The sequence below is a fragment of the Chanos chanos genome, chromosome 2 (genome assembly GCF_902362185.1).
Source record: "Chanos chanos chromosome 2, fChaCha1.1, whole genome shotgun sequence".
Lineage (NCBI taxonomy): Eukaryota > Metazoa > Chordata > Actinopteri > Gonorynchiformes > Chanidae > Chanos > Chanos chanos.
This window is the reverse complement of record NC_044496.1, coordinates 17,200,142-17,222,545: the sequence shown is the minus strand read 5'-3', so window position 1 is coordinate 17,222,545 and position 22,404 is coordinate 17,200,142. Positions and strand designations below refer to the sequence as shown.

The following is a 22,404-nucleotide window of genomic DNA, read 5'->3' as shown; positions in this document are numbered from 1 at the left end:
ATAGTGAAGTGTTTGATAGCATTTATAAAATAGACCTAAACCTAATGAATAAAACTGACATATTTTCAGATAGACTATTTCATACTTTGATCAAAGTCTAACATGAGTTATTAGTTATTCAAAGAGCCAATTAAAACACATATTGAAATGTTAAAAGTGGGCTTAACAACATTATGAATAATTGTGAATCCAAGTATAGTACTTGTAATGTACACACACACACACACACACACACACACATACACACACATACACATACACACACACGTTGAAAAATGCAAATAATCTATACCTAAAGACTGAGCATTTCTGTTTGTGTGCGTGTGTGTGTGTGCGTGTGTGTGTGTGTGTGTGTGTGTGTGTGTGTGAACTTGTTTTGCTAACTTAGGAGGACATTGTACTAAGAGCTCACTAGTCTACTGTCATCTTTTCAAAAATATTGTTTTTATTAGTATAACTAAAAGTGTGTTGTTAGATTAGGGGTAGGATTGGGGGTAGGGTCACGGTCATAGTTAGAGTAGGGTTATTATCCTTTTCTTTTGTTATAATGTAAGTCAGTGGATGGTCCCCAGAATCTAGCATACGAGATGTGTGTGTATGTGTGTGTGTGTGTCCCTACGGTATAATGCATTGGGTTATTGAGGAGAACATGGCTATTGAGGAGAACTTGCTGGCAGTAATTAAGGAGCTTTGGACATAACAGGGCTTTAATGTAATGGTCCCACAAGCAAACACAAAGGAGGGCTCTTTTATGTTCTGTGCCCAGTCACAATGTCCCCTGAAGCCAAAGGCTCTTCTAGAATACACTTATATGTGTATGTGAGTGTGTGTGTGTGTGTGTGTGTGTGTGTGTGTGTGTGTGTGTGTGTGTGTGTGTGTGTGTGTGTGTGTGTGTGTTTGTGTATGTGTGTGTGTGTTCACACAACAATGAGCCTCAGCCTCCAGATTTTTCTGCGTTATTAGTACATTTGTCCTGAGGAGCATGCAAACAGAAGTTTTTGAAATGCTTGACTTCAGCTGTAGCTGGTCTTGACATAAATGCCTGTCAGCAGTATTCCTTTCCACTTTACACTGCCATTCTTCTCTGTGCACTCCTTCCCTTTATTTGCTCTTTGTTGTCTGATGAATACATTTCTGAAGCCAAGGGCTGCAAGTCTTAATGGATTTGGTCCTCAATAAAATGAGCTATTTGAATTTCATGCTGTTTTCTTGTTTTTCAAATAAGCCTAGACTATTGAAACACATATGTATCATGAACATCTTAAACATTTGTTCATGTGTTTTGAGAATGCAGCCTCAGAAAAAAAAAAATCCCAAATTTATTAATAATGTGTAGTTAACCTGTAATTCATCTCCAGATTTGTCAGTAATTATGTACCATAACTATTAATTTCTCCACCTTTAAGAGACAATTATTATAAGTTTAAAAGCGGTTTCAATAATCTATAGGGAAATAATGATTAAATGAAAAATAATATGACATTAGTATGGCCAATAAATAATGTTCAGTCAACTATTTAAATACTTGGTTAAACAAAGGATAATTAAACAAAGGATAAAATATACAACGTATTTACTAACTGGATTTTAACCGCATTTTTTAATTGTGCATAATATTGTTGCACAACAGTCACAGTCTCATCATTAGACTCTCTGGCTGGGATATTGACAGGATTAAGCAGGATTAATTTATGTTTGAGTTAGAGCCTTGGTTTGAAATTAAGTCTTACACAGAATATACCAACAAATTTCATTTTGAGTAACAATTTCTTCAAAAATGGCCACAGTGCGTCAGTTGTACACAAACTGTTTCATTCTGATATAGATGGATTTATTGTTCATGAATTCTACATGACTACATTCTTATGGATAGTGACACTGGAATAATACTGGAGCAATGATAAGATCATCTGAGTCTACAACCAGTTTCCTCTGAAAAACATTCTTGTGCAAACTATTGCAATTTCAAAGATATCAAGGATGTTGTAGGAGTGAAAAATACATTTTCAACAAAACCTACATAGACCTGCCACTTCTGGACATGAAAAGAGAAAGCTGTTCAATTAAACTGAAAGCCTCTGTCTGAGAGACGTCACAACATTTATTAAGCTTTTCAGCAGCGCATAGGCATCTCTGACATATATGCATTAAACAACCCTAGAACAGTGTACGTGAAACAGACATTTCAGCCAGAGAGAGAGATATCATTCCACAGAATACCTGAAAGCAAAACAAACTGTCAAATCAATATTACGTTATCAGATCAGTTACCTAGCTTATGATCACATATACTAGTGAATAAAAGTAGTGCCCCTCCTTTCTGCATGACAGAAAGCCAAGATTGTACAGCATCTCACTAAGATTAAGGGATGGGATGTATATGTGCTGTTGTTGTTGTTATTATAGTAGTTGTTGTTGTTTGCAGAACTGGAATATTGTAGTATTTCTACTACTCTCTTTAGTTTAAACAAGGAACTGTCTTTCAACAAATAATAATAACCTAGACTGTTTCAGTGAATGTCTGAGTTAGCTGAGTGAGAACAGAATAGATCCATGTCTCATGAGCCCACATCAGGGTCAAAATTTGTTTTGCCCCCCTGCAAAAGTATATAATACTTTCTTGTTTGGTCACATTTCATAATCAGTATCCTTTTCAATATTGTGCTTAATGATGAATGAAATCCTCAGATCTGGGAGGACAACAGGCTGCAGGTATTAAAAATGAATGTGAACGTTTAGCCGCACACCTTGCAATGTTTAGAAGTTAACATCAGTTGTCTGCAAGCTGATCACAATGAGGAGATCATTAATCAGTTCTCAATATTTGCTTTATATGAGTTCTTAGGATATTAAAAGCAGTAACAGCCTATGATACGAACCTTAGTAACGAAAAAAAATCAGATCAGCTCACAAGACAACATACCATAACTTATAAGACAACAGTACTAATCTATGCTACGTGCAACGAATTATTTAATGATTTAACCAAGTAATTAGTATGATAAATGCGCGCTGAAATGTGATCACACACGCGCACGCACGCACACACACACACACAGCTGTCATAACAGACACGTACCTTGAAAATTGTAGACAGTCGAAATTGCGGTAGTGGTCCTTAATCACCGTTTATTGTCTTCGGCATAGTGAAGTGGCGTCGCGGTTTCATTAAATAATTTTAAAAGCATCCGCAGATCCTCCGTTTGGCAAAGCTGGGTAGTTGCCTGGCACTTGCCACCCGTTTAGCGCGCTTGTTCAGTATTTAAACCACAATGACGTCACGAGTGTTAACATTGAGCTTTCGCGTGTCCGCCTCAGCTCGATCTATTGATTCATAAATAACGTAATTATAGCTATCTAGTAGGCTACCGCTTGGAATTTTGATAGAGAATATGAATGTTGTAATATTATAGAGAATGTGAATTGTAATGTGACGTACTGCATTTATCGAGTATTTTACTGAATAGCGAAAATGCACAAGTTTAGTGCCGTTGACTAGTTAATATGTAGAACTGGAAGCAAATATGTATTTGTGTGTGTGTGTGTGTGTGTGTGAGCGAGAGAGAGAGAGAGAGAGATAGAGAGACAAGAGAGAGAGAGAGAGAGAGAGAGAGAGAGAGAGGGAGCGAGAAAGAGAGGGTGCTGAATCTTAATCAGTTATAAGATTAAAGATAAAGATCTGACTACCACATAAAAAAACATAGAATACTATGCCATCATAATATCCCTGGTAGTGAGTCACATATTTGGTTGAATCTTATGTGAAATAAATGATTCACAGACAGTTTTTCAGAGTTTACGGTTAATTTTTTTTTCTCCTGCATCCACACTTTTTCAGCACGACAGTACACAGATATTAGGTTATGAAAAAGGGATAGTTTGAGGGTACTGAGGATCTCAAGACACTCTGTTCTGAGACTTCTGTTTTTGAATGAAAATAATATTAATATGGTGATACACATTTCATTAAATTTATATACCTCCGTAGATGAAACTTGCACAAAAGGAGGAAATCATCTAAAATGGATTTTATATCTAGAATGTCTGATCATGCAAAAATGTCTTTCTACAGATGTTTAATTTAAACAGCAGCATGGGGCTTGTCTAATAGGCCTATCCTGTAGTATAGGATACAATCACAGGATAGTTCTCAAAATAGTTCCATTTACATAGATCTGTTTGGGGCATTAATAACATTAAATGCAGAAAATAGTTGAAATGGTGTACATCCATATCTGTGTACGCATCCATATATGTATCTTTTAATAGCATTTTTATCTCTCTAAGAATTTCTTTAACACATTTTAAGCAGGCTGAAATAATTTTCTGTTCATGCACATTGGTATTTTTTTTGTTTCTTTAGTGGTAGCATCCTGATATTTAAAGTATTCTCAGAATGACTTTATGAACAGATTCAGGACAAACCTTTAATATCTCAGTGTATTTTTAACTTGTCCACATTAAATAAGATTACTTCTCAATGCATAGATGTAAACTGTAAGCCTTTTATTTCAGCATTTCTCCTACCAGTGACTTCAAAATGAATTCATAGTTAAATTTTATTGATGTCTCTAGAACCACACCTTCAAATGTGACTGACTCCAGACCTGTTGAGTAAGTATTATCACCTCAGTTCATTCCACATCTTGTCCTTTACATATCTTCACAGTGTCACTTGTAATGCATCAGAAACCACAACATTAGAAGAAGTCATAAATAAACATCTAATACCGACATTTATACACATGCGTTGGTATATCAGGTCAAGTGTACCTTAAGTCTACGGACACAGTGTCCAATTCTGTATTTGTTTGTGTTTTAAAAAGTACAGACAGTTCTGTGATCCAACTGTGAGATTCCACTCTATACCTTCCCTCAGTCTATCCTGGTATTTGAGGTTAGGGATGTCAGTGTAGCTTTACTCCTGATGTACTGAATTCCCTTACGAGCCACTTTCAGTTAATTTGTAATCTCTATGTTCCTCCAAAATGATCTGACAATGAAAAATAGCAAGTGAGGTGTTTATTAATTGTATCCATTTCAATACAGCATGAAAAGGTGACAGGGAGGAGTCTTACTTTAGCAAAGTGTCATATTTCAATCCTCTGTGTTAGTTTTAGACACACACACTCACACACACACACACAAAACGACAGGGTGATAGATCTCTGTAAATATCACCAACAAAATCAGCTCAGTAGTGTTTTGTCTCTCATGATTAATCCCGTATGTGTCTCTGTGATGAACAAGCATTCTGTGTCATTCAATCTCAGTGCTGTTCATTTTTCATCATATCCCCTGTACATTTTACAGTCTCTTCTCTTCCCAAATGGAGATGAGGAGGATTTATGGTCATCAGGTTGTCCCCATTTATCACATTCCAAATGACTAACTAATTGGCACTACGTAGACAATGTGTTGTAATGTTTTGCTTTATTTAAAAAAAAAATTGAACAAATTAAGATGACAAACAGATGGGCCAAAAAACACAGTCAAGACAGAGACCAGTACAGAATGCAATAAAATGGATAATTATGTCAGTATGGTCTAGCAGTATCAAAAATTCATTTCGAGACACATGAGAAAATTGGCAGCAGAAGAAAAAATATCAATAATAAAAAAGAAAATGCCCAGTCATTCTGCCATCTGCATTGTTTTTATTATGGTAGAGGACTACTTTCCACTGATTTACCTAAACCTTCCTGATATAGTTTTTTTTTTATCTACCACTTTTCTAAATCAAGTAATCAAGAAAACGTTGTCAAATGTTTTGCAAAAGTGGTGTGTTTCCTTGATAGGTCATAATGCATTCTCCCCACGTGTAAAACAGATCTCAGTGAACCAAGCTGTAAAGACTGGTGATGATTTCTTCTTCCAAAGAATCCCCTTCTTTGCAATCATTATCCCACATAATATAGCCAGGAGTGTGTACTGATTAAAAACTTTTAGACTCTCTGAATAACCGAGAATTATAATTTGCATAGTTTATAGTATCAGTCAAAATTTTTGTCCAAAAAAAAGCATGAGGAAAATCACAGGTGACCACAGGGCGCTCTGTGCAAATTGGCATTTTTTACAAGTGGGAGAGACAGTTTGCTTGAAATCGAGGAGCGTTTGTTTTCAAGTGGTGGAACCTATGTATTACTTTAAATTAAACTAACTGGTTCCAAGAAATTATGGAATAGTGAAGAGCATTCATCCCTGTCATCCTCAGGTATTTGCATAGCCCAATACTTTGCCTATTCCCCTCTCAAAAAACAAGAGGAGCTATCAAGGTGACCTGATTAAATATCCACAAATCAGGGAATAAAACCCCAGGAATAAGGCCAACCTTGTCATGAGTTTATAAACTGCGCAGTCATCTGGGAGCAAGTATACCCATGTAAACATCATTTCTGATTTGCAAATACCTATAAATGTGATGAATAGCATGCATATTTCTCATTCAGCTGTGAAAAAGTGGCCAATTGCTTATCTATGCTGAGGTCTTGGATAGTGAATAAGGCTTTGCTCTACCACACTAAGAATACTGTGTATGGCTGCATTGGGCCAAAGGTGTGATTATAACATATAGGTGCAAAAACAGACAAACTACTCTAATTTGGAACCAGATTCTGGGTGAGTGAACTAAAATTATTGCATGTTCTGGGCAGGTTGGCTTCTCAAACTCTGCTTTATTATGACAAAAGATCTGAAAAGTTGCAATGTGTAAATGACTTCTCGCGTTTTGGGGCTGGATCATTTTCCTACACAAAACAATTCATCAGTCAAAATTCCTTTCAACACCTAGACTGAGAATCAGTGGAAGATCACGCAAGGTTACAATCCATGAACATTGTACAGTTTACGGGTTTGTTTTGTTGTTGTTGTGTGTTTTTTTTTTTAGGTCTTAATTATTTGGTTTATTATCGATCTCGCCCTCTCGAGGAACGCGTAATTCCTTTTCAGTTAACTGTACAATCGTTTGATTCAGTGTGAACACAAGAAAGGCTGTTCAATGACTTACGTATAGGAACGCTGATTTCCAGCAGACATTCAGCGGACCTAAATCGTCGTCGGACAGCAAGTCGGGCATGCATTTCCGATGACAGTCGGGGAAACATGGCGGTGACTTTGCAGGGGAGTCTCGTTGAAATTCTACGGAAATGTTCAAGATTAAGTTCACATTTACGAATTCCAGTGACAAAACAGATAGGTAAATATAGCACATTTTCGTTTTTGAACACAGTTAGATAAAAGCGTATAAAATTCTTTCGTCTGATTCTCGTGTTCTACCTGCACAACTGTCATATGTTAAGCAGGTTGGCGTGTTAGTAAAATCTGAAGACAGTTTCTTAATATTATGGATTCTTCTTATTCTTATTTCAACGTTCATGACAACTGGACGGAAAACGGCAGAGTGGTAGAAAGGGTTACTGAGGATTGGTAGTTGTTATTTTTCCATACATACTCTGGAATATAGGAATATATAACCATTTAAAAGTGTATGCTCAGAATTTGACTGCGTAGTCAGCTACAAAGTATCTCTTCTTTCTTTAATATGTAAGTGCTGAAGTAACGTGTTTCAGTACGCTCATACACGATGCACCTTGAGACTTCCTCCATGCGGCAAACGTCGCTGTCTCTTTTAGTGATTTCAGGCTATTGTCAAAAGGTAACCTTTGGGAAAGTATATGGCTTCATCGTTTTGAGGGCAGTTCTGGTGTTACAAAGATCTTTTGGTTTACTTTTAGGCAGTTCGTTTCCTGTTACAGCACGCTATCAGAGCTCGAAGAGCATTGCATACCCCTCCAGGTAAAGTGTCCACCTGTGCTCCTTAAGTTTCTTTCTTAATGTTTGGTAGGTTACAACTACCAAATCTCATCCTTTCATGAAAAATGTGAATTTGTTTCACAGTTATATTCCAGAGACATCATTATCACGACCACCCTGGCCTGAAGTATCAATTGTTGATCCTGAGGAAGAGGCAAAGCAGCATCAAGGTATGATGTCATTTGATTTTTGTGAGATACCTCAGACTCACAAAAGTTACAGACTTGCAAGTTACTATATTATTTTAAAGTTTGATAGCTGAAAATGAGATGGAATCCTTCCAAACAAAAATGTGATTTGCTAATATCTCCTTATCTAGGTTTTTTAAACATTTATTTCCAGGATATCACCAAAATACAACTAGCTGCTAAAATAGTTCAGATAGAAACATGAAGTTGTCTAAATAGTTTTATTAGCCAGTGTGAGCAGCCAGAATAGCCTCTGTGCATACACAGCTTTCTGGAACTCTGTTGGTGAGATGCGACCACGATACTCTGCTATAATTTGATTGTAATGGAGAACTCTCTCAGATGCTGCTCCAGAATCTCCCATGAGTGTTTGGTTCTAGACCTGGTGACTGCAGAAGCCATGCAAGAGCATTTACATTCTTCCATGCTCATCGACTCATTCACTGATCACCTCTGTCAGGATAGAGGTGCTTCACTGTAGGATGCAGTTGACCACTCGGAATGACGTGGTATTTATCGGTGCTTAGCTTGTCATTGAAGGGGTTTGGTCAGTCTTCACCATGTTGGGAAGATGCACACCTCATAAATAACAAAGCGAACAGGGGTTTTCACCTTTGGAAGCAAGTGCTGTGGCTTGAAGGTTTCTTTTGTATTGTGCCACTTCCCATTTTATGAGAAAAAGTCTTTTTCCACTACAAAATAAAACACAGCACACCTTCTTTGCACCGACTGACTCAAAAACATGGATTTTTGGTGTCATAAAGGTGAGGCACAACTACTGCATCTATTACAAGTTCTCAGTGGGGCCAAATTTTACCACTCCTCCACAGCCACAGAGATCTCTTCTCTTCAAAACAGTGGGCAACTGGGCCTGCCTAACGTTTTCACATATGATACTAAGGACGATGTGACTTCAGTAAGTTCAGGAAACAAACCTGTATGGAAACAACTTTCAGTGTATCCCTCCCCTGCTTAACTCTTTCCATTCTTTCTGCTCATGTTGTTCTCAATATTGTGGGAACTTGTAAACATTTAAGGTTACAAATTCATATACTTGCCAATACCTTACAACGATCTTTGTGACATCTAATCACTCTTGTGGAGTTAATATCGGTTGAACTTGCTCAGTTGTATTTTGTGTGATTACACTATCATTCTAAAGGGTATGTGGAAAAACTTTCACTGGGTAGGAGTGAGTAGCCTTTATACAAAGATCTAACCAGCCTGAAGTTAGCTTGTATGTACAGTTGCACAAACACATGTCATATAAATGTGTAGAGGGCTAGAAACTGTCTCTCTAAAACTTCTCCTTGGTAAACCTTGAATTTCATCATACACCTTTTAGCAATTGTAAAGAAGGTGAACAACCTGCTGGAGAACGGAGAGTATGGACGACTGTTTGCAGTTGTTCATTTTGCCAGTCGTCAGTGGAAAGTGACTAATGAAGATTTGATCCTCATTGAAAATCACATTGATGCTGAGTGTGGAGAGAGGATTCGACTAGAGAAGGTAATCCCTCATTTTCTCTCCCATCTTATGAAAATGAATTTGAGGGTGAATATTATTCCAAATGCCCACTATATGTTCTCCATTATTTATCAAATTATCCTTGTGATTATATAGGTACTGTTGGTTGGTGGAGAAGCGTTCACACTTATTGGGAGACCACTTCTTGGGTAAGGGTCACTGTATGAATTTTACTGGAAAAGAATCCAGTTACATTTCATTTAAACAGAGTGCAGTTATTACTTTAGCAGTACAAATGCAGCTCCGAGGGACGTAGCTTGAATAAGGCCTCGTTTTTGTGCTCAGTGATTTAGCTCCTTCTCCGTTTGAGAGCCTGTCTGTGCATAAAGACATTTATGAAACACGGTATGCTGAACTGCCATCCCTCTTTACTGCAGTGTTAACACTCTACCCACTCTCTTTTTCACACCCAGCCGTGACTTAGTTCGCGTTGAAGCAACTGTCATCGAAAAGACTGAGTCTTGGCCCATGGTTCACATGAGATTCTGGAAAAGACACAGATATCAGAGGAAAAGAAGTAGGCTGAATTGGATTCTTTCCATTCATAAGCATTTATATTCTGTTCAATAATTTTGGAACTTTTAAAAGATCTGACATCTTAAAACTCCTGTGGTGATTATATCTATTTAAAATTTGAACTTGGTCTGTTGGGTTTTGTATGATCATACTGTCATTTTTAAGAGGTGTGTGAAAAACTTTCACTGAGTAAGAATAAGTAGATTTTATACAAAGACCTAACCAGCCTGAAGTTGGCTTGTGCTTTAGCAGTTGTTACTATGGTCACGTAACTATTTAGACTCCAGTCCTGAGACACTGAAGTATTTACGTATTCAGCAGAACACAGACCTGATACAGACCTAAAGGTGATGAAGACAGAGGTTCTTTGTTGAGTTCTGATGCTCCTGGAGGGCCAGTGTGTTGAGTTGTTCCTTCTTAGTGCATAGCTGAGTAGTTAAAAGTGATGATGCACAGTGCACAATGGTGTAGTGTTATTCGCCAAGCCTGCTTCAAGAATACTTAGGGGGAAATGTAGGTTAAGATTAACCAGAGTCGTGCCAAAGACACTTGTACACGAGTTCAGAATAAGATTTTAAATCCATTTTTAGAGCATGATTTGTTCTAAAACAGACAGGCCTATTGATTCTTCAGATTTGGCAAATTTGCTCTCAGTCTCAAAAAGTGTTTAAATCAAAGCTGATCATTTTAAGAGAACAGAAAAATATGACTTACTCCTTGTTAATCCAGTGACCCATAGTTGGCAATTCTCTTTTCACAGTTATCATTTTAGAGGATTTTAAGTAGTTACAATGAATGGCCTAAATTCCTGTGCATGCTCAGATCCCAATTACAGGCTAAATTTAGTTTGATGCTGTTTGTTTGAAGTAAACAGGAACATTAACTTTCCCAGACAGCGGAAATTCCCCTCACCACACAGCTAGTGACAAATTTCACTTTTATGAGGCCAGAATGCCTCTCCATTATGGCTGTGTCACAACAGAGGGTTTTAGCTATTACATCTGATTTTAGAAAAAGCAACAATCTTTCCTTGTTCTCTAACCTTTGGCAGCTTTGTCCTCATCAGTTTAGAGTTTTGACAAGGAGGTCTTTTCAAGCTCTAAATAACTTAAGATATTTACTACCTTAAGATATATGATGCCGTATTATACTAAATTATTAGTTAGAGCTACAAAAATACGTCTATGAAATGTTTGATTTCTTTGTTTTTCTCTTTTTTGCAGTTATCATACAACCTCAGACAGTGCTTCGGATAAACACCATTGAGGTTGCCCCCAGACTGACTTGAATCCAAGTTTCAATGTGTAAATAAACTATGCTATTTCTGTTCAACTGTCCCTTGATTTTGCGGATATGACGCCATTGTGTGATTAAAGCTTCGAAAAAGATTTATTACATCGCGTTTTTTTTGTTTGTTTGTATGTTTGTTTGGTTTTTTTCCTCGTACACTTATGTGAAACTGCATTTATGTACAAAGGTTTTAAAAGTGACTTTCCTGAGGGTTTGTTTGTTTATTTATTTAAACATTTATTTATTTTTAATATCGCTTACCTACACACTGAAACGTGAAGACCGGGATCCATGACGTAACCGCACATCTAGCCCCTCTGTCCTTTGACCATAAGACAAACGTAGGATCGTTGCATTATTGTAAAAGTGAACGTAAAACATTACAACAATCGTGTAACTCTTATTTCCATACTAATCGTTTGGAAAATGTTATGGGACTTTTTTTAGAACGTTTGCGCAGCGTACTTTTTTGGAAGTGTATTTCGTAAGAACGCGTTACTAACTACTGCATGCACGCTTGCGTGTCAAAATCTTAGCTAGTCTAATATGTGGAGAGGGTTGATTGAATAGGAGGGTCTGCGAGATATTGGTCTAAGTCTGTGGCAAATAACCTTGCTCAGCAGCACAGACACGAGCAGTTTTTTCTCTCCAGACGAGTCAGAACGGAAGGCATTTCATAGATCATATTGTAACGTGATAGTGTGTTAAAATGCATTTTTGGAAACATAATTAACCAGAAGCTGTCCGAGTAGGGTAGCAATCAAGGATATTAACTGGAAAATAAACAATGACCACAAACTTCAGTTTACCAAAAACTCTTAGACGGAGCGGGAGTTTACCGTCTTCAAGAACCGTACGAATTGTCATTTTAGGACAGGCTGCAGTTGGGAAAACAGGTAATGAATGATAATTACAGTACCAATGGTCACATTTGTAACATCTCATTTGATTCAACATAAACCGTGTTGGTTTTGTAACTTATTTCTGCGGCAGCGTAGACAGAATATAGCTTGCTGTAATTGGTATATTTTGTGTTGATTAAGCAAAGATCTGTTTCATTTTCTGAACAATAGACATCGAATTGTCACAGTTTTTAACGTTCATTTGCGCAAAAGGGCGTCTCCTTTACAGCACTGTTTTAATTTGAGTCTCATCGATCACATAAATAATTCAGATATTCTCCCCCAGCGCTCGCAGTGCGATTTATCACCAAAAGATTTATTGGCGAGTATGACCCAACTCTAGGTAAGTACGTTTAAGAATGAAAGAGCCTACTAGACTGCAGAATAGTTTAATAAGGAATATTCATACGTGCGCACAATTATAGCGACGGTTATAGCGTGTCATAGCAGAATAATGTTAAACATAGCGACACAAGGTTTAAACAGACTATAAGCCATCTTTATATCTTTTCAACTGGATGAATAACAACAGATTTGTCTCTTACTACAATAGAGACCATTTACAGGCATGAGATGGTAATAGGAGGAGACGTTGTTCACTTTGAGATACTGGATACAGCTGGACAGGTGAGAACACAAGTAGAACATCTCTTACAAATAGTAGCCTATTAACGTGCTGTTTGAAAAGTATTCGAGCAGTGTGTGACAGCACTAACTATAATTTAAAAACTTTGTGCCATGAATGGTCTTTAAACTCCTGTTTCTTAGAGTTGAAATAACGCCTTAAGCTGTGGGTCAACCGATTTTCACTCAAAATTCCTAACAGTGGTTGAACTGACCAGAATTCCATTTAAAAGCAGTTAGACTAATTGTTAAAACACTATATGAAGGAGAAAATTGTAAAATCGTTAAGGATTTAAAACAGTGATACTGATTCTACAATATAGGGTTTGAAACATTTTGAAGTAGACAGAACTCCAAATATACTCTATTTTGGGATCTTTATTCAACATCACTGTGCCATTTCGCAAGATGTGTATGTTAAGTAAAGCATACTGTTATTGTCAAATTGTTTCCCTGCCTTTCGCCCAATGAGCTCTGGGATAGGCTCTAGCACACCCACGACCCTAATTGGGATAAGCGGCTTAGAAAATGAATGAATGAATGAATGAATGAATATTCAGATCTCTGCGCTGGACGAGTTTCTAGGGATAGCCATGAGCTTCGTTGGTTCTTGTGCCCTTTTGAACTGCGGATGCCCTCCAATATGGTCATGGAAATTAGACGCCAAATCACATTTTAAAAGCTTTCCCTTACTTTATATAGGAGGGTTGTCTCTATTTGCTGCCAAGATGCCGCTGATACCGTAACAGCACGGGGAAACGATTTGGCGTGTAAGAGTAATTTGGTGGCTTAGATAAGAAAATTCTTTTAAATTCGTGAAATAAAATAACTACTTAGGTCTGCTTAAACATAACATGTTTGCTGAATAAAATATGATTAGTCTTCGTATAGCATATGATAATAAGAGTAATCGGAAAAGTAACATAATGCTCGCCGATGTCGTTGGAATTTACGAATTTAAAATATTTAAAAAATATCCTCTTTGCACCGGTCTTCGTAAAGGCAGCACTGGCAACATGTTTGACATGTATCAGTTCTTTAAAACCCTGAATAATAATTAATTCCTTTCCGTAGTCTAGCACCGCTGAATTTGGGATAGATTTAAGTGTCAATCAACACGTAAGACTGATCGTTATCGGAAACAAGGCCCTGAGTTGTAACTTTGATATATATTTTGACACATACACACCGACAGAAAATCATTTAATTCTAGCTTCCAGCTCAAGAGAGTTAGTGTGGTTGTTCATACTGGGTCTGGTTTCTACGCATCTGTTATACAATTATTCAGGAGCTGATCTAATTTGTTTTGGCAAAGAAAAAGAAAACTTTTAATTAGATGGATGAAAAATCCAGCAGTAAGTCAGTGTTGTGCTTAACCACATTGCTGCACGTAAGAGTACTTTAAAAATATCCCATATGTACATATTTTCTCCCATAACTGTCAAACCACACCAAAACTAACCATTAATAATAATAAATCACGTGATTGAACATAATCTCATATTTGCAAGGGAACAGTGTGGTAGGGGCATTGTTAGTGATCATTTTGGGGGCATTGTTCAAAGTTGACTGTATTTGTCACACGCCACTGGAATTGTTTTTTATTGTGCAAGGATATATAAGCCAATGATCCATAGCACCACTCATTCAGGCTGAATTTGTGACTCTAGCTGAACACCTTTTGCTTTTACCAGTGCTCCTTAGTTCAAAATATGCCAATAAGGTTACTGGTCCTTGAACTTGGCAGGAAGAGGGATTGAGACTAATAACACCTTGCAGACTCTTTGAAGTTTTCATGGTATGAATGTGTATCTGTCCATGATATCACATGGATGACATGCCTCAGCTCACTTCATATTTATGCCATCTTGTACCCTAAGTATGCAAATCCTTTAACCAAAGTGTGGTGCAGAGTCTGCACTCAATACCAATAATATTTACATTTCCAGACATTTTTTCTCCCTTAATATGGCTTTTTGATGAAAATGATTGGACTATACATAACAGTTTTCCAGTGCCATTTACTGTCAACAGCAGCATCATAACATGATATGATATGATCATTTCTAAATGTATTAAATTGATACCCAATCAATTATTAATCATGTCATAGTGGTAGCTTAACTGTTTTTGTGCCTTCCTAGGAGGAGGATGCCCTTCTGATTGAAGAAAAGATTAAATGGGGTGATGGATTTCTCATTGTGTATTCTGTGACGGATAGATGCAGCTTTGATGAGGTCATGCGACTTTGTTTCCTGGTCAACCACATCCACACAGCTGGTGCAAGACGGAGCAATGTTGAGCCACCACCCATGCTAATTGTGGCTAATAAGAAGGACCTTGAATTTGACCGGATGGTAAGCACTGAGGATGGGGAGAACTTATCACGGGGCCTCAAGTTACCCTTCCATGAAGTCTCAGCACGAGACGGATGGGAAGAGACAGCAGGAGTCTTCCAGGCTCTTTATAGTGACATAGTGCAACAGCTGGACTCATCACCTCCCTCCTTTCGTCGACGTGCTGTTTCCAAACTGATGGAGAAAATTCCCAGAATTCACTCTAATTCTGCACTGGGTGGGACTGGACGCAGCTTCAGCTTTAGTTCATTTAGAGACTTCCTGCCAGACTGAGTGTCTCAGTTAAAGTAATCTTCCTGTCAAAGTGAAATGAGTGAGGGAGCATAGCAACCATTTTTGGGATTTACAAAGTTGTGACATTTATTTTTTAAGGCCTACAATCAGTAATGCTTCTAGGTCAAGGGGTATAACATTAGTTTAGGGGCCTAAGAGAGTCTTCAGATTAATCCCAGATGGTTAAAAAATATATAGTTTACTAGTTTGGACTTAGAAACCAAGATGTTTTTCTCTGAGGTCTCTCCTTAATTCTTGATACATCTTCTGCTGAATCTGAGAGCCTACAAAGACAACTAACAGACACAGCTTGTGATGACAGCAGACAGCTTAATAAGGGAAGACAGATTCAACAGATTGCTCGCTTAAAAATAAAAACATAATAAAATGATATCAGCAATGGAAAATGATATTTGTATGGTGAAAGCAAGTGGATGGCTTTTGCATGCACCTTATACCTTAATAAATAAAACAAATGCATATGTATTCTTTCTTGAGCATGTTTATTTAATTTTACATGAACTTTCTATGTTAGGCAAGTAACGTGTCATTTACATAATAAGCATTTAATCAAGAACTGCTTTTCCAGATAAATGCCATCTACTTTTTACATCTCTCTTGTTGTCCGTTTAGGTTTTGGGCCTAAAATTTTGTTGTCTGTGTGACCTAGAGGGCTGGCAACATCTAATATAGATGGTGTAGTGTGCAACATGGTCAAAGACAAACAAAAGAAATAGTACTAAAGAGAAATAAGTAACAGAAATCTGCAGATACTTTGAAAAAACGACAGGACCATTGTTTATTTCCCATGTGACTTAATTCCCTTACCTCATCATAATCCCATGCCCAACCTCAGACCTATACACCTAATTACATTGAATAATCCAGTTAGTTACCCTGTTCACTCCAAAATCCAGATCATTTAATATCTTCTAGTAAACAGGTCTATCTATTATGTTTTCATACAGGAATTCTGTACCATAAAACCATTAACACAGAGAGCACTATTGATTTTAAGGTTGGCCTCTTTCATGCCTCCCACTAATTCTTCACCAAACTGAGGAGCCAGTTCTGTCAGCAACAAAGTCTAATTGCTCTCTGAAAATCTATGAATCCAGAAGTCTAAACTGTTGATTTAATAAAATGTGGCAAAAGTTTGAGCTGTATTTCTGCTAGTGAAACTGAAAAAGCCTTTGGGGCAAATCCATTAGAATTATTAACCTAGTCCTGTAACCTGAGAGGACGCCATACAATTGGGAGTACCCAGTGGCAATAGAACAGGCTTTGTGTGTGGTCACTTTGAAGTTGAAAGTCTGTGGTATGCATCTAATCTATAATAACATAACTGAAAGAGGCACACACAACAAGAATGAATGATGGATAGTTATACTGACAAAATGAAAACATTCTTTTCAGTCCTATGGCAAACAAAAATTCTACAATACTTTGTAGCTCCCTGTCACATGAATGATATAGATCAGAATTCAATTGCTTTCACTACAGGGAAAAATGACTCATGATAAGGCTAATCCAAGATCTATACTTCTCTGTAAACACCCACATTCTGCCAGGTATTCCAAGTATCACGATCACAGTGTTCTCACAGCAGCACCCCTCTGAAGTCTGGAACATCAAACTGGGCACTTAATTAGGCTGCATCTTGCTGGACTGCACTCAGTCACAAGTGATCCTGCTTGCTCCGTTAAGCAGCTGGAGTTAGTAGTTTCAACTCTCAAATCATGGCAAACAGGACAAGGTGAGAAGGGAAAGCATGACAGAAAGGCCCAGCTTTAACTACCTCGACACAAACATCTAGCTAGATACAAAGTGGAGGCATATAATACTAACCAGGCCAAGCCAGAGCTCGAAGACTTTGCTCATATGAATGGCGTACACATGGGTGTAGGATTGGAAGGTGCTAGTAAATGAACCTGGATGTACCTCCATCTTATTAAAGGTGATTTTCTGCATGATGTGAAACAGACAGGAGTTTCTGCTTAAACTCAGCAGGTCCTGCATGGATTTCTGGCACAAGGAGCAACTCCACTGTCTATCTGTCTGCCCTGTGCTCCTTAATACACATCAGAGAGGTATTCGTTCAGTCTAAAAAGAGGTGAAAGAAGTAGAGCGAGACAGAGTCACTCATTAGTCTGCTAAGACATCCATGACAATGGAATTGAATCAGTTTGTTTTGTAAATGTCATGCAGTGAGAACAGATCATGGAATGCACACCCAAAACATTCAGGATGAAAAACAAGCCACTTAGTGCTTGATCATAATGGGTTAATAGATGTCAATCAGTATTATAAAACAATGGACTTATGCAATATACTCATCCGACAAGTAAATAACAAACATATAAACCAATATATGATGACGGAAGGAGTGTACAATAATTCACTGCATTACTGATATTTGTTTAAAATAATGTATGATGCATTGTGGGCATGAAGTTTATTATATGTTAACAAAAACAGTTTACTTTTCATGTTTTTCTACACCACTTTAAGGTTCTACTTGTAACTCTCAAATAAATATTTATCAGTGGGTAAGTAACGTATTCAGTCCCTGCATGACATAAGAGTTATTAATCATATTCATCCCTGTATGTCCTTTTGCTCAATATAGAATCTTAAAGTATTTAAATGTTAGATTTTGCTCCTGAATGACCCAGAACATTCATACAGTCTGAGTGACACCAAAAATTGTATAGATCCCACAAACTGTATAATAAAACAGAAAAACAACATGAAACAGACTGCCTAAGTATTCATTACCTTGCCTGTCTTGTTTAGCTAAACAGGGTGATGCACCACCAAATATCTTCAGAGAATGCCTAATGAGGTCAGTGGAGTGTGCTTGGGTGTAATTATAGTGTTTCACATGAGGTTAAATACACCTGTACTAAAGGCAGGTCAGAAGATTAATAATGCTCTCAATAAAATTGTATTACCACCAAGCACTGGACAAGTATGAGAAAGCTTTCAGTAAAGCCTTATAACAAGAAACTGAGAGAGTGTGCTACAATTGTATATAAGCAATGTCATATTACGAATTTTCTTGTCTGCAGGTCAGGGAATGCACACCAGGCTTAAGTGTTGGCGAGCACCAGTGGACCCGTAACAACTCTGAAGGGGTTACAGTCATCTATGAAAGACACAGGAAAAACTATGTATAAAATACACAAATCTGAGCTTCAAGGGAGAGTGTCAATTTGAAACCCATTGTTTAAAAAAATAAAAAACAATCGTATCTTGAGTACAGCTCACCACAGGGCACGTGTCAAACCCTGAAAGCAAATGGAAGACGTTATGGCATAGATAAAACTGATCCATACTGATTGATTTGACTGATCATTGTAATAGAACTATAATATAATACAATAATACATAATATGAACTATAATACAAAGTTGAACTGGCAAAAAAGTGTTACAACTCTGAAAATGAGGTTCTACCGCAGCTCTTACCTTAACCTTAAACACTGGCCAATATCTTTTTATTTTACTGTTATCATCATCAAGGGTTTGTTTTATGTGACCTATGAAAAAAATGTGAAAACATCTATTAGCGAAAAAGTCATCGGGCAAACTTACTAGTTAGCCAACCACATACAAAAACTCCTTAAGGTAGGTAAATTAGCTTGCTATGCCAAACCACTGAATAAGAACTGCAAAACTAGGTAATTTATAGTGTCAGCATGCACAAGATAGAAAAGAATTCCAATAGTTGGCTTCACAAGCTTTTCATTTTGACTTGAAATGATTGGAATAAGTATATCTGTCCTCACTGCACGGACAAGCTGAACACACAAATTTGCTGTTTCTGCCATGCAACTAAAAACATTATTTCTTTTTTCTTGTTCCTGTAGAATGGAACATTCAGCAAGATATATTTTCTTAGAAGCAGAAATGTTTGTCTAGGTCAAGGATATATCTTACTTTTAAATGTGTTTCCCCAGATGAAGAGACCCCAAGTTTGTATGTGATTTAAATGCCACCATGCTACATTTCAAAACATTTGCTTACAGGTGTGCTTTAGTCAAAGGGGAGAGAGGCACAGGGCCAAACTTCAGTGAAGCAGAGATGAAGACAATCCTTTTTGTCCTTTGCCTGGTCATCCTAAATAGGATGACCAAAAGCCTGGCCAAAGAGCACTTTCATGTGAACCATGAGATGTCCTGGGTGGATGCAAAGCAATACTGTGAGCAAAACTTCACCGACCTGTCCAACATTGAGAGCCTTGATGAAAACAACAATCTAAAGGTTATTGGAGAAGTGGGACAAACAAGCTGGATTGGCCTTCACAAAGTCAAAGACAAATACGACACCTATTTCTGGCACTGGTCAGATGAACGATGTAATCCTTTCCGTAATTGGGGAAATGTCATTTATGGGGACTGCGTTGAGTATGGCATACACGATGCATTATGGAGCAGCAACTCATGCGAAAAGCGTCAGTCTTTCTTCTGTTATGACTTCATGCCTGAGCTTATCCTGGTGAAGGAGAATAAGACATGGGTTGAAGCTCTGAAGCACTGCAGAACTCACCACAAAGACCTGGCAAGCCTGAACTCAGAAAAAATCACAGTCCTGGCCCAAAGGAACATCACTGACTTCCAGACGTCCAGTGTGTGGACAGGCCTACGCTTTCTGGCTGGAGAATGGGTTTGGGTCCATGGGGACCCTCAGGAGAACCAGATCTCACTGCCTTCTTGCCCAAAGCGACCATTCCGTTGTGGAGCCCGAAACCTTAAAGCTGAAGGCTGGGAGAACAGGGACTGTGAGGAGACGCTGAACTTCATTTGCTTTTGCTGAATGTGAGTAAATCACTAAGTTCACAAAACTTCACATTCAATAGGATTTTTTTCACACACAATTTTGATGAGTCGTTTGACAGTTTACAAACAATTCCCTTGTGAGAATGTTGTTCTATACAGTACACTACAGACTACACATACCTTTGTCAAAGGTACAATCTTAAAAGATTCACTATCACATTTTTAACATTGTTTAACTGCTTAAACTTCCCTTTACAGGGAACACCTAAAAATACAAAAGGGCCAATCCTTTGTGGGATCCATCAAGGAGCAAGAAGAGGAGAATGAGGAAAATGAAAGCTTCAGTTTATTTATCCTTTGTTATACTAGATATTTACACTCTGACACGGAACAAAAGATGCCAAGACACGTGAATGAAATAGAACCTCATAGGTCTTTCCCTCTCCCAACTGATAAATGTCAAAAATGTATTTTCAGTTTTTTGATATCTCAACAGTAGTACATCATTGGAAAGTATTTGTGTTGGATATTTCATATAATTTTCTTATATCATTAATAACAGAAAGCATGATAATGAGATAGAAATGTAATAGAAATATATTCTATAGTTGTGTAATGTTCTGTTGGTAGAGAGATTTATTATGGGATATAGGTTTAATTGTCCTCCTATACATAATCATATGGTATCATTTAAATTTCAATATTGATGAGAGAAATACTAGTGACAATGCAGTTATCTACATTACTAATGAATAAAGGGTCTGATCTTACAAATATTCTGGCTTCATATTCAATTTATTGTATAAAACTTAAGTTATGAAAAGACAGTTACATTTTTAAACTAATTATTTCAAAATTCTCAAAGCCTGAGGGAAGGAATGGCTTCTTCTGTACTGTTCATGTGAGGTCATGCATTACTATCTACTCAGGTTAAAAAAATATATATATATTGTGGACACTAAGGTTGTGACTCCAGAGGACCATAGTAGAATACTCTCAAAATTACAGTGTACTGAATTGGTCCAAGGAAGGGGTGCACTGTATATTATATTACTTGGCTGTTAAGTTTTTTTTCCCCCACAAATAATTCTGTATGATTAGTGCATAATGAGAGAGTGAGACCTGATCATGGACAAATTTGACTTAATGAGTTGAATGAGTGTGAACAAAACTGGACAAAGTTTGGAACTGAAATATTGTTTAATTGGTCAAACCCGCATTACTGAGTTGAACAATGCAAGTATGGACACACTCATACACACACACACACACACACACACACACACACACACACAAGTAGAGAAAGAAAGATAGAGAAAGAAATCTATCTATATTTTTTTTTGAAGTTGAAGGCACAGAAGTTGAGGGCAGATAACGGTTTAGTCTGTGCCTCAGGGCACAGCTGACCAGTGGCAGTGCAGTTGGCCGATCCAGACGCCTGGGATCAACAGGGCTCCAGTCTCATTGCAAATCTTGAGTCAGGTACTGGAGTAGAATCACAGATGCCTACTGTTGCAAGGGACTTGCTTCCAGGTTATCCAAGAATCCAAATCAATGTTCAATATCTGTCCCGCTGTAACATCCTGGATCTCCAAGTTCAGGGCTTGCAGCCCATTTCTACACAGGAAGAACATATGGAGACAAGCCTGTCCTGTGTACCCCTAGTGTCTATTGGGATTAGGCCCTCTCTGAATGAATCAGCGATAGAGGAAATGCTTTCTCTGACATGGCTCCTGGAAATGTCTGAATGCTGCACAGAGCTCTGAAGGGCTCCTCTCCTACTCTCTAAAGGACAGGAATTTGTAAACGTCTGCGGTATAGATGGAGCCATGTGTTTATTTTCTTAGTGGTTAGAGCTGCTGCTTCACATTTAAACACAGTAAATGAGAGGAACTTTCTGTCAAAGTTTATACAGCTTAAAGATTTTTTTTTTTTTTTTACCACAGTCTAAGCAGCAGCAGCACAGAACGTTGCAAAATCCTGTGCAGTTACACATAATATAGCAACCGTCTATGCAGCTACACAAATATTACAGCAGCAGCTATTTCAACAATCTGCACAGTTTCATAGAACCTCACCACACTGCAGTTTCACAGAACCAAGTCTACAATGGCTCAGGAAACATAAGTGCTGTC

General features: G+C 37.6%; 2 protein-coding genes across 3 annotated transcripts; both read left to right on the top strand.

Moving 5' to 3' along the window:
- Positions 1-7,088: 7,088 nt before the first annotated feature.
- mrpl21 (mitochondrial ribosomal protein L21) lies at positions 7,089-11,425 on the top strand. Of its 2 annotated transcripts, none has more exons than XM_030766325.1 (7): positions 7,089-7,195; positions 7,755-7,794; positions 7,897-7,982; positions 9,346-9,509; positions 9,624-9,676; positions 9,941-10,044; positions 11,267-11,425. In XM_030766325.1, the coding sequence occupies exons 1-7, from the start codon at positions 7,102-7,104 to the stop codon at positions 11,329-11,331; spliced, it is 606 nt and encodes a 201-aa protein (XP_030622185.1). In that variant the 5' UTR covers positions 7,089-7,101; the 3' UTR covers positions 11,332-11,425. The 2 variants fall into 2 exon arrangements, with proteins under 2 accessions (XP_030622185.1, XP_030622184.1); XM_030766324.1 differs by having other exon boundaries at positions 7,734-7,794.
- A 695-nt stretch (positions 11,426-12,120) lies between these two features.
- On the top strand, positions 12,121-15,489 carry LOC115806172 (ras-related and estrogen-regulated growth inhibitor-like). Its single transcript, XM_030766923.1, has 4 exons — positions 12,121-12,229; positions 12,522-12,578; positions 12,789-12,862; positions 15,004-15,489. Exons 1-4 carry the CDS (start codon positions 12,121-12,123, stop codon positions 15,487-15,489), a joined length of 726 nt encoding a protein of 241 aa, XP_030622783.1.
- Positions 15,490-22,404: the final 6,915 nt, after the last annotated feature.